The following is a 13,403-nucleotide window of genomic DNA, read 5'->3' as shown; positions in this document are numbered from 1 at the left end:
AATAATATTCAGCTCCCACGCATTAATCAATTTGTGCGAATGAAATAATTATTTACGTTATAAGACACACATAAACACAGATATTTGGATTTACAGCAGATACCGTCACATTTCTGTCTGTGTGTGTCTCATTACAACACATGGAAGACACGGATGATGTTTAGAGATCAAATTTATTTATTTTAAAAAGCACAAAAGCATCTGTAATCAGGTCTCCATGTCTGGTGATGTATGTGATGTGTGTGATGTATGTGTGATGTATGTGTGATGCATTATGGGATACGTAGCATGTAGCCTTCGGATGTAAAATGCTGCTAACAAGTATGTTAATAGAAGACAAGTCGTGAATATTATTATTCCTATTCGACCCTAAACTAAAATATCCCATACCGCACCTGGCTGTCCGTCTACTGGTGTTGGGTTAAAACAACCTTTAACATCAAAATAATTAAATAAGAAAAGAAAGACAACAGAGCAAAGGTACCTTTTTACGAGGAGAACAGACAGATATGATACCCAGCAACAATCTCTCTCTGCTCTGGCGCATATTCTGTTGCCTCCTCTTTTATTAAGTTTGTTGGGTATTCCTAATTTACATATGCGCTGAGCTTTTTACCTTTTTAGAGTGTGTCAGTTGAATCCAGGTGGACCTTTCAGCAAGTAGGAGTGATCAGAAGTGCCTGGTATGGCCCCTCCCACCTGGGTGAATACTAGTGTTTTTTTATGCTTCTTATTAGCGCCCAATCACCTGGTTCCACCAGCTGGTTTTCCTACTGAGAGCCAAGAGGTTCTTCATTAGTCAAGTTTTCTTTTTGTTTTTCTAAAAATGTCCTCATGTAAACAGCCAGGTTTGCTTCTTCTTCTTCATTAGTCTCCCATCGGTTTTTAAACTGTGGTAACCTGTAAGGTCTTCCAAAAGGCTCTCATAAGGTGTTGGACTCATAAGGTGTCTCATAGGGTGTGGCCTTTTGTACTGGTAATGATTATGTACTTCTTCTTTCTCTTTCGGCTTTTCCCATCAGGGGTCGCCACAGCGAATCATCCTTTTCCACCTCACTCTATCATGGACATCTTCTACCCTAACATTAGCCACCTCATGTCCTCTGTTAAGACATCCATGTATCTCCTCTTTGGCCGTCCTCTTGCCCTCCTGCCAGGCAGCTCCATGTCCAACATCCTTCTACCAATAAATCCACTGTCCCTCCTCTGAACATGTCCAAACCATCTCAGTCTGGCTTCTCTGACTTTGTCGCTAACACAGGCAACATGAGCCGTCCCTCTGATGTACTCGTTCCTTATCCTGTCTAACCTGGTCACTCCTAAGGAGAACCTCAACATCTTCATCTCTGCTACCTCCATCTCAGCCTCTTGTCTCTGTCTCACTGCTACCGTCTCTAACCCATAGAGCAGAGCTGGTCTCACCACTGTCTTGTACACCTTTCCTTTGAGTCTTGCTGACACTTTTCTGTCACACAACACTCCTGACACTTTCCTCCACCCGCTCCAACCTGCCTGCACTCGCCTCTTCACCTCTTTTCCACACTCCCCATCACACTGAACTGTTGACCCCAAGTACTTAAACTCCTGCACCTTCTTCACCTCAGCCCCCTGTAACCTAACGCTTCTACCTTGATCCCTCTCGTTCAGACACATGCATTCTGTCTTACTACGACTGACCTTCATGCCTCTTCTTTCCAGAGCAAACCTCCACCTCTCTAGCTGTTCCTCCACCTGCTCTCTACTCTCACTGCAAATTACAATGTCATCCGCAAACATCATTGTCCAGGGAGATTCCTGTCTTACCTCGTCTGTCAGCCTGTCCATCAGCATAGCAAACAAAAAAGGACTCAAAGCTGATCCTTGGTGTAGTCCCACCTCCACCTTGAACTCCTCTGTCTGACCTACAGCACATCTCACCACCGTCATACTTCTCTCATACATGTCCTGAACTACTCTGACATACTTCTCTGCCACTCCAGACGACCTCATACAGTACCACAGCTCCTCCCTCGGCACCCTGTCATACGCCTTCTCTAAATCTACGAACACACAATGCAGCTCCTTCTGACCTTCTCTGTACTTTTCCATCAACATTCTCAAAGCAAAAATGGCATCAGTGGTGCTCTTACGGGGCATGAAACCATACTGCTGCTCACAAATCTCCACTTTCTTCCTAAGCCTGGCTTCCACTACTCTTTCCCACAGCTTCATTGTGTGGCTCATCAACTTTATTCCTCTATAGTTGCTGCAGTTCTGCGTGTCACCCTTGTTCTTAAAGATCGGAACCAGAACGCTTCTCCTCCATTCCTCAGGCATCTTCTCACTCTCTAAAATCCTGTTGAACAACCTTGTTAGAAATTCCACTGCTGTCTCTCCTAGGCACTTCCATACCTCCACAGGTACGTCATCAGGACCAACGGCCTTTCCGCTCTTCATCCTTTTCAGAGCCTTCCTAACCTCATCCTTTCCGATCTCTGCTACTTCCTGCTCCACAACAACCACATCTTCCTCCCTTCTTTCCCTGACATTTTCCTCGTTCATCAGCTCCTCAAAATACTCCTTCCATCTTTTCTGTACACTCTCCTGGGTTGTTAGCACCTTTCCATCTCTGTCCTTAATCACCCTTACCTGTTGCACGTCCTTCCCATCTCTGTCTCTCTGTCTGGCTAGTCTGTACAAGTCCTTCTCTCCTTCCTTTGTGTCTAACCTGTCATATAGCTCATCGTAAGCTTTCTGTTTGGCCTTTGCCACCTCTCTTTTCACTCTACGCTGCGCTTCCTTGTACTCCTGTCTACCTTCCTCAGTCCTTTCTACATCCCACTTCCTTTTAGCCAACCTCTTCCTCTGGACGCAGTCCTGTACTTCCTCATTCCACCACCAAGTCTCTTTACCGTCTTTCCTCTTTCCAGATGACACACCTAGCACCTTCCTACCTGTTTCCCTGATAATCTCTGCTGTAGTTTCCCAGTCATCTGGAAGCTCATCCTGACCACCCAGGACCTGTCTCAACTTCTGCCTAAATTCCTCACAAGTTTCTTCATTCTGTAGCTTCCACCACTTGGTCTTCTTTTCTGTTTTCCCTCTCTTCTTCTTCCTGACCTCCAGAGTCATCTTACACACCACCATGCGGTGCTGTCTGGCTACACTCTCTCCTACCACCACTTTGCAGTCATTAACCTCTCTCAAATGACCTCGTCTACATAGGATGTAGTCCACCTGAGTACTCCTACCTCCACTTCTGTATGTCACTCTATGTTCCTCTCTCTTCTGGAAGTAAGTGTTGACTACAGCCATTTCCATCCTCTTCGCAAAGTCCACCACCATCTGTCCCTCCAGATTCCTTTCCTTCACACCAAACCTGCCCATCACCTCCTCATCACCTCTGTTGCCCTCACCAACATGCCCATTAAAGTCTGCTCCAATAACAACTCTCTCTCCTCTGGGAAAACTCTCTATGACCTCATCCAACTCACTCCAGAATCTCTCCTTCACTTCTAACTCACAGCCAACCTGTGGCGCATACCCACTGACTACATTCACCATCACCCCTTCAATTTCTAACTTTAGGCTCATCATCCTGTCTGAGACTCTTTTCACCTCTAGAACACTGTTTACAAACTCCCCCTTCAGAATCACACCTACCCCGTTTCTCTTCCTATCAACACCATGATAGAACAGTTTGTATCCTCCTCCAATACTACGTGCCTTGCTGCCCTTCCACCTTGTCTCCTGCACACACAGTACATCTACCTTCCTTCTCTCCATCATGTCTGCCAGCTCTCTGCCTTTCCCTGTCATTGTGCCAACGTTAAGAGTCCCTATTCTCAAACCTATGTTCCTGCCTTTTCCCTTCTCTCTCTGGCCACGGACCCTTCTGCCTCCCCTCTTTCTTCGACCAACAGTAGTCAAATTTCCACCGACACCCTGTAGGTTAACAGCATCGGTGGCGGTCGTTGTTAACCCGGGCCTCGACCGATCCGGTATGTCTAAAGTGTTGTGGATGATTTGCATGGTTATTTTGGAAATTTTTACGCCGGATGCCCTTCCTGACGCAACCCTCTCTATTTATCCGGGCTTGGGACCGGCACAGAAGTAACTGGCTTGCAACCCCTGTGGCTAGATTACTGGTAATGATTATGTACAGTTTTACTAAATCTAGGCACTGAGTCCATGGCCTTCCAGTTTCATAATTTCTTTAGCTTATTCTTAATTATACCATTCATTCTTTCTACTAACCCAGCACTCTGAGGGTGGTAGGCACAGTGATTCTTTAAGTCAATGTGAAATATAGTTCCTATCCTTTTTATGATTTGATTAACAAAATGAGACCCATTGTCACTATAGGATTTTTCAGGTATACCATACCGAGGAACTATATCTTTGCATAATGCTTTAGCTACTGTTATTGACTCAGTATGTTTTGTTAGGAACAATTTAATTCAAGAATGCATCTATTATGACCAGACAGAATTTTTTCCCTTCACTTTTGTTTAATTCTTTAAAGTCCATATGTATAACCTGAAACGGATACTGGGGAGTTGGAAACCTCCTTCGTTTTGGTCTAAGGTTTCCCTGAGTATTGTGCTTGGCACAGATGAGACATGCTCTACAAAACATTTTTGAATAAGAATTAAATCCATAGGTCGTGTAATGTTTGTTTACCTGCCCCATCAGTCCTTCCGTCGACACATGGGTTACCCCATGGGTCAATATAGCTGCCCATTTATAAAGATTTTTGGGTAAATTAGGTCTGTTGTCTGGTCATACATATACTGTTTATCATTTAGGGTTTTAGCATTATGTTTTTTCCTTAGTATTTTCAGATTGTAAACGCCGTTGTTGCATTTCACAAGTATTTAATTGTTAATTTTTTCATTTGCGTTGATTTCTAGTGCGAACATTTGGATAGATTTTGTTGCTGCTTCCTTTGCCATTTTATCAGCAAAATGTCTCTAAATTTCCTTTAGACATTATCTCATCCTGCTGTGTGAGCTGTGTGTGTTACAAGGTGAGTTATTGCACTTGACAATTACTCCTGCAGCTATTAAATCTTTAATTACTGGTTTACTTCCTTCTTGTGCATCTGGTTTTAAAGGGTATTGTCGAACACATTTTCTATATTCTGTTTTTGGTCTAATCTGAACTGGTAATTAACCCTACAGCTGTGGGTCCTTTAGACCACAGGGTTTCAGGGAGATCTTTTAACAGATCTTCCTCCTCCTCAGTTAACACTAATAATCATTTGGCCCAGTCCTTTGGTTTTTCTTGCAAATGCACACCCATTTTAACAGAGGTCGTCCAAAACAAAGCCGCTTGAGTCAGTCCAGTTGAGGGACTTGATAGTAGGGACGTGATAGTGTAGGAATCCAGTTCATCAGCATTTTCTCCCATCCTAACCATAACTCCCAGATCCTGCCACTGCTGATTGTGCCCTTTCAGCACGGAGACGTGTAGGGGTGCCACATGTGATTAGAATTACAACATGTTTTCTCCCATTTTTGCAGCTACAGCTGCACTACTTTGTTCATCTGCATACAAATACGTTAAAGTGATTTTAGTTGGAGTAGCTCTTGCCAGCTGCTGCTCATACTCATCTTCTGGAGCAGGTAATCTTTTGTACCACAAGGTCATCCGGAGACATTTAATCTCTTACATCTATGACATGTTTTTTTGCTTCTGCTAAAAGAGCAAGTCCTGTGTTTATTGGAGGGTTGTTTGCAACATCCAAGGTGTAATAGTAATAGGAGGAGCCTCCCCCTATTACCACAGAGAGTCCGCCTTCTTTCATCTCATTTTTATGTTTAGCTTCAATGTTCCCTTGAGAAGTGGGGACGAGTGCAATGTTTAACAACCACAGTGCATCTCTTCCTAGAAGATTGACTGGACATTCTGGAAACATGAGGACTGATAACTCACAACTGGTTCCACAAGGATCTGTTAGTCGCACAAACTGACTGAGAAATGTTCACAGTTTCACTGCTTTCACTGAAACTCTCGTGGCTGCAGGCTTTGCTCCTGGAATTGGTTCTTTGATAGCTGTCCTACATGCACCAGCGTCACACAAAAAAGTCATTTCTTTTCCATTCATCCTTAATTTAACTTCTGGTTTAACATCTGCATAAGCCAATAAATCCTGGAAGTTTATCAACTCCTCATCATCTCCATCTGACTCATCATTCTGCCTTTCAGGAAGTTTTGTATCAGAAAATGCAAGGTCCTCTGTCCCCTGGCCGAGTCTTGCTTGTTCTTTTTTTTTCGGGGCAATCCCGAGCTATGTGTCCTTCCTTTCCACAGGTCCAACACCCTGGAAAGGGGTAACCATAAGCCCCTCTCTGATGTCCTCATCTACCTCTGAAACCTCTTCTGTTACGTCCTCTAAAACCTCCCCTGCTTCGGCTGCCTCCACCATGAAAAAACACTTCTTCTGTTCCTCCCTCAAAGAATGCTCCCAGTTTTTTTGTTTCTCTTTTCCTTCACTAGCTTTTCAGCATGTATAGCGGGATTCACATACTGCTCTAATGTTCCCATGGATAAATCAATGTAATGTTTTTGTACCCAGCTTCTCATTGCATCTTTTGATCCAGCATGTAGAGCCTTTTTGAGTTGCTGCTGATAGGGCCCATCTGCTCGTGCATCATCCTCTAAACCATAGTGAATTTGAAAAGTAGGTATACAAAGTCTGTAATCATCAAAGCTTTCCTCATCTTTTTGTTTTATTCTACCAATCTCTGTGTAGTTAGCTCTGCGTATAAAACGCGCCTCTACTCTGTTTCTCAAACCTTGAACTGGTTGCTCCAGTAGGTCTGAACCTTGAATCACTGGGGCGTTGCCATCCTTAGGATTCCAATCTCCCTGCACATAATGCCAATCCGGCCCCAAAGCGGCCGTCTACACCTGCTGCACTTCCTGACCATTCAGATGGTATGGTATGATTGTCTCAAACTTTCCATGTCCTGCACAAACTGATTCACATCTGCTTTGTAAAAAATCACACCTTCTATAGCTTTCTTAACATCTTCCGTTGTCCATGTCCTATATACTAAAATAGTAGGGGGTTGATCATCTCCTGCCTGGGGGTTTGCAACCTGGATCATTGGAAATGATTCTGTCATTGCTGATGTTTCTTCAGGTGCAGAGGGGAGAGGAGAAAGTCCCTCTCCCATCGTTTTTGACCACTGTAATTTCTGCCCTGTCTGTGATATAGTCAACATTCCTGTTTGAGAGGATTCCCCATCATTAGGTGGGGGATCCTTTACTAACTGGGGGTAAAGAGACCTATTTACATCTGCGCTCTGTTGAGTTCTGCTCTCAGTTGCCCCTCCTCCTTGCACTTCCGTGTCTGCCCTGTGACGTCCACGGGCCACGGAGCCTGTTTCGTCATCCAAAGGGGACTCTCCTGTACGGGTTAACCCTTTCAGTCTGACCGTTGGATTGCGGATGGTAGCCAGACGTTAGGCTGACCGTGGCCCCTAACGCAGAGCAGAAGGCCCTCCACACCTGCGAGATGAACTGGGGTCCACGGTCCGAAACAATGTCCGTAGGCATGCCATGATGCCTGAATACGTTTTGGACCAGTATCTCAGCCAACTCCGTAGCTGTGGGCAGCTGAGTGAGAGGGATGAAATAGGCAGCCTTGGAGAAACGGTCCACAACAGTGAGAATGACAGTGTTACCCTGTGAGGGAGGCAGGCCAGTAACGATGTCCATTGCTATGTGAGACCAGGGACGTCCCGGCACCGGAAGGGGTTGAAGAAAACCAGCCGGAGGTGAGTTGCCAGTCTTAGAACGGGCACAGACTGTGCAGGCGGCAACGTATTCTCTGACATCCTTCTCCGTGGAGGGCCAGAAAAACCGACGTTTCAGGAGGTTCAATGTTCTGCGGACTCCGGCGTGGCAGGCTATACGGGAGGCGTGACCCCAGGAGAGGACTTCCGAGCGGAGGGACGTAGGAACATAGAGAGTGTTAGGAGATGCAATAGGGTGATTAGGCTCCTCACTTTGCGCCTGTAAAACTCTGGACTCGACATCCCAGGTGAGGTTGCCTAGGATGCAGGTGGATGGTAGGATGGTGGATTGTACGGTATCCTCACCGGAACTGTAACGTCGAGAGAGTGCATCCGGCTTGATGTTGCGGCTACCGGGTCTGTAAGTTATGGAGAAGTTGAATCTGTCAAAGAAGAGACACCAACGGGCTTGTCGAGAATTTAACCTTTTGGCGGATCTTAAGTAGGCCAGGTTTTTGTGGTCCGTCCAGACGATAAACGGGTGGTGCGCTCCCTCCAGCCAATGACGCCACTCTTCTAGGGCTAGTTTTATGGCCAAGAGTTCTCGGTTACCCACGTCGTAATTTCTCTCGGCGGGTGATAGCTTTCGGGACAAAAAAGGCGCAAGGCTTCAACTTGCCGGAGGTCTTCTCCCGTTGAGAAAGGACGGCCCCTACGCCTGTGTCCGAGGCGTCCACCTCAACAACGAATTGGCTAGAGGGGGTCAGGTTGGATGAGGATGTGCGCTGAGATAAAGAGTTCCTTGAGTCTATCGAAAGCAGACTGAGCCTCTGGGGTCCAGACAAAGGGTCTCTTGGTGGAGGTGAGCTGTGTGAGGGGGGAAGCTATGGAACTGTAATTACGAATAAACCTCTGGTAGAAATTAGCAAACCCTAAAAATTGTTGCAGTTTCTTCCGACTTTCAGGGGGTTCCCAATTAGCGACGGCTTCGATCTTTGCTGGATCATGTTTGATATTGCCGGCTTCAAAGATATACCCGAGGAACGAGACTGTGGAGGCGTGGAACTCACACTTCTCTGCTTTCACGAAAAGCTGATTAGCTAGCAAACGTTCGAGGACAAGTCGTACGTGGTGAGTGTGTTGAGACAAGTTGGGAGAGTAGATCAGAATATCGTCCAGATAAACAAAAACAAAACGGTTGAGGAAGTCGCGGAGGACGTCGTTAACCAGTCGTTGGAAGACTGCGGGGGCGTTCGTGAGGCCAAAGGGCATGACTAGATACTCGAAAAGTCCTAATGGAGTGTTAAACGCAGTCTTCCACTCGTCCCCCATCTTTGATTCCTTTCAGAATCAAAGATGGGCAGGTTGGCGTGTTAGCTTTAGCATGGCTCCTGTAGGTTTATTGTCTTCGGTCTTCAAAAATTACTAGCTTGTGCAACTTTCTTGTGGACTTTGAAGCAAGGCAACAGTGATTGAATGCAGTTGGCATTGAATGCAGAGTACTGTCTCCTGGTGATGGGATTTGCAATGAATGTTTCACTCAGGATAGATGCTAATACTTTATCCTTATTAGCTTTGATGCTAGAGTCATCCAACACCTATCTATGTTTTTAATTTTTTTTATTTGTCTGAATTAAATTATTATATATCTTTTACAGAACGATTTGTGTATGTTTAGTCTGTTTAAATGTTATAAAGTTATTTTTACAAGCTTTATGGTTTGTGGTTGTTTGTGCTAAAAACCGTCCTCACTTTAGATGAGGTGCTGCAAAACAATTAACAAACTTTTAAAAAAGTTAATTAATCCATTTGTAAAGCTTATAAGCAGTTTAGTAATATGGATTTAGAAGACAATGGTCTGACTTTAGATGTTAATAAATCCTTTCAGATTCCTCTTTTGATTCACCAGAGCTAACTTGTGTTTTTGATTTACAAACCTGATGAGCATCGCTGGTTTATCCGTCTCCTTTCTCCTGGGGAGCTGGTGGCAGGTCTCGATGGTATTTAGATCCAGAGAAATCCCTTTAGACGTGAGAAATGATTCCACTTGGTGTTCCTGAGACTCTCCATTGCTCCCAGATTCAGAAGAACTGCTAGCAATGCTAGCGCTATTAGCATTAGCAATGCTAACTCTGGCTGCATTTAGCTTTGCCCGAGGTTTGATCTGTAATCTGGTGAGAATGACATTATTCATCCTTACTTGTTGTTCCACATCATTCAGTCTTTTCTCTAGAATGTCGACCCGGTTATCTCTTTGCTCGTTTTGAGCTCAGAGACTTCGGAACTAGGAGGAGTTAGCTTAGCGTTCATTTGCTCCATGAAATGATACAACGTAGCTTGGATTTAATCAAGAATCTTTTAATATCATAGTCACCTGTTGCTTGTTTTTTTTAGAGACATGGTCAGCCCCCCCCCCCCCCCCTTTTTTTAAAGATAAAATCAACTCTTAAGTCACTTAAGTTGTATCGCTACCGTGAGCCACACGCGACTGTGCTGCAACCCGGAACCCACTTCTGACGTGAATAAGTATTTTGCTCTCAAAACTTAATTATTGTGTAGGAACGAGATCTTTATTATTTTACCCATGTCAGTTCACAGGCACCGTATCTCTGAGAGCAGAGATGTTGGAGAAGAAAACATGTTGACTGCTGACTCTGACAGCAGCTCCAGTCTAATGAGAAGAATCACTGCAGACTCCTAGGATTCAGATTTTCATGGCTTTCTAAACATCACATTGTTCTAGTTTGACTTTCTGCTCTCAGAATTTCTCCATTTCTACATGGAGAATTGGAATCAGCTTTTCTAGAAAAAAGTCTGGATTGACTGACAGAAAATGCTGAAAGCTGGAAACTGTTGATCCAAACATGTCATGTTATTCCAGACTAAACAGCTCAGTCTGTGTTCATGTCAAAGTCCATCAGCTGTTCATGAAGAAGCAGATCCTCCAACACTCTGATGCTTTGGTGTTTGCAGAGGTCAACAGGTCACACAGAGAGTCCAGTCTGCAGCCTCCAGCTGTGGATCCATGAAGAGTGACCGGTCCAAAGGTGGTCCTCCATACTTCAGAACTGAACCAGGACCTTCAGACTCACAGTAAGAAGCAGTTTCTAGTGAACAAAGCAGAGTTCAGCTCTCAGCAGGAACAACAATGTTCTCATCAAGAACATCAGCTGATCCATCCAGGAAGGTCAACCATCTGCTGTGAGCGTTTTAGGTCTGAGAGGAAAGAAAAGAGTTGGACAACTCTGGAGGACACAAAGCTCAGTCTGTGAGGATGAAGCAAACAGCTGAACTTTTCTCTGAGCTCAGTCCAGACATGAGCTCCAAACACAGCTAAGGCATCATTTAGACCTTCAGATGGACTAGATCTGCTCTGGTTTCACCTGGAAACACATTTGCTCACATTCAGCACAGTCTGGATCCCAATATCTGAGTCTGAAGATCAGAGAGGATCTGCTCCATGATCAGAGTCAGTCTGGAACTTCCCACTGACTGCTTTGATTGTTGTTCACTAACGTTTCTCCTTAGTGTCCACAGAGAGAAGAAGAGGAGCGGACCCCAGTCTGCAGAAAGAGCCAGAGCTGGTGAGTCAGAGCCTGATCATCTGCTGATGGATTCTTCTGGAAACATGTGGAACACTCATGAAGGAGCTTTCTTCTCTGCTCTGTCAGCAGATGTTGGTCTGCAGGAGATGTTTGGAGAACATCAGATCAGTCTGAGGAGCAGAAGTCAACATGTGGCTGAAGGAACTGAAGAAGCAGGAAGAGAAACGCTCCTCAACAGGGTCTACACTGAGCTCTACATCACAGAGGGACTGAGACCAGAGGCTCACACCCAACATGAGGTGATGCAGCTGGAGACCACCACCAAGACCAACCAGCTCCATGACACTGCAATCAAGAACCCAGACATCTTCAAAGTCCTCCCTGACCAACACAGATCCATCAGAGTGGTTCTGACCAGCGGAGTTGCTGGAGCTGGAAAAAGCTTCTCAGTGCAGAAGTTCACTCTGGACTGGGCCGAGGGCTTGGAGAACCAAGACATCAGTGCTGTGGTTCCTCTGTCCTTCAGGGAGATGAACTTGATCAGAGATGAGCAGCACAGTCTTCTCACTCTGATCCAGCTGTTCCATCCAACACTCCAGAAGATCCCAGCAGAACAGCTGTCTGTCTGCAAACTTCTCTTCATCTTTGATGGTCTGGATGAAAGCAGACTTTCTCTGGACTTCTACAACAGTCCGCTGGTGTCTGATGTCACACACAAGTCCTCAGTCAACGTGCTGCTCACTAACCTCATCCAGGGACGTCTGCTGCCCTCAGCTCTGGTCTGGATCACTTCCAGACCTGCAGCAGCCAATCAGATCCCTCCTTCATGTGTGGACAGACTGACAGAAGTCCGAGGGTTCAATGATGCTCAGATGGAGGAGTACTTCAGGAGGAGGTTCCCAGATGGAGAGCTGTCCAGCAGAATCATCTCCCACATCAAGGGCTCCATGTCCCTCTACATCATGTGTGAAGTTCCAGTCTTCTGCTGGATCACTGCTGTGGTTCTGGAGAACCTGCTGACCACAAAGAAGAGAAGAAAGCTGCCCACCACCCTGACTGACATGTACTCCCACTTCCTGATGGTCCAGACAAAGAGGAAGAAGAACAAGTACCAGCAGGAACATCAGACAAGTCCACAAGAGCTGACAGAGACTGACAGGGAAGTTCTTCTGAAGCTGGGGAGGCTGGCATTTGAACATCTGGAGAAAGGAAACATTATGTTCTACCAAGAAGACCTGCAGCAGTGTGGTCTGGATGTCACAGAGGCCTCAGTGTACTCTGGAGTTTGTACTGAGATCTTCAGAAGAGAGTGTGGGATCTTCCAGAAACCGGTCTACAGCTTTGTTCATCTGAGCGTTCAGGAGTTTCTGGCTGCAGTCTACATGTTCCACTGTTACTCCAACAGGAAGGTAGAGGTTATTGAGGACTTCCTGGAGGACAACAGGGAGAACCGGTCCCTGAATGAGTTTCTGAGTAGAGTCATGGAGAAATCCCTGCAGAGTCAAACTGGACACCTGGACCTGCTGGTTCGCTTCCTTCATGGTCTCTCTGTGGAGTCCAACCAGAGACTCTTAGGAGGCCTGCTGGGTCAGACAGAGAAGAATCCAGAAACCATTCAGAGAGCCATCAACAACCTGAAGGAGATCAAAAGTGGAGGAGTCTCTTCTGACAGAAGCATCAACATCTATCACTGTCTGATAGAGATGAAGGACCTCTCAGTTCATCAGGAGATCCAAGAGTTCCTGAAGTCAGAGAACAAATCAAAGAAGAAACTCTCAGAGATCTACTGCTCAGCTCTGGCCTACACTCTGCTGATGTCAGAGGAGGTTCTGGATGAGCTGGACCTGGACCAGTTCAACACATCAGATGAGGGTAAACGGAGACTGATCCCAGCTGTTAGGAACTGCAGAAAGTTCAGGTGAGTCCAGAAGTGATTGTGTTGATAAATCAGATCAGTGTTCAGATTGATTTACAAAGAATGAAAGGTTTGAAAATAATTAGAAATAAAAGCATTAAAGAAGAAAATCTGTTTGTTTTTAACACTCATATGATCTTTTAGCTAAAGACCAAAGAAGGATCATATTTGTCCAAATTAAATCCAATCCAGAACCTTCTGAAAGGTTTGAACCCAAAG

The 13,403-nt window shown here is 45.3% G+C and overlaps 1 protein-coding gene across 5 annotated transcripts in view; it reads left to right on the top strand.

The window, feature by feature from the left end:
- LOC105358602 (NACHT, LRR and PYD domains-containing protein 12) overlaps nt 1–13,403 on the top strand; it is a 99,462-nt gene that overhangs the window by 24,822 nt on the left and 61,237 nt on the right. For 4 of the 5 annotated variants that reach the window (XR_013652868.1, XR_013652869.1, XM_023961519.2 and 1 more), the window contains exons 4-6: nt 10,698–10,817; nt 11,253–11,308; nt 11,396–13,187. Coding sequence is in view for 3 of the 5 variants with exons in the window: in XM_023961519.2 (XP_023817287.2) it covers nt 10,698–10,817; nt 11,253–11,308; nt 11,396–13,187 (1,968 nt within the window). In the remaining 2 variants the exon portion in view is untranslated. The remainder of the gene's footprint in view (nt 1–10,697; nt 10,818–11,252; nt 11,309–11,395; nt 13,188–13,403) is intronic. The other variant, XM_078939857.1, reaches the window with a different exon arrangement.

Source organism: Oryzias latipes, chromosome 2, assembly GCF_053564925.1.
Source record: "Oryzias latipes strain Hd-rR chromosome 2, Olatipes_Hd-rR_3.1".
Lineage (NCBI taxonomy): Eukaryota > Metazoa > Chordata > Actinopteri > Beloniformes > Adrianichthyidae > Oryzias > Oryzias latipes.
The sequence above is the reverse complement of the archived record's forward strand: the minus strand, read 5'-3'. Positions and strand labels throughout refer to the sequence as shown.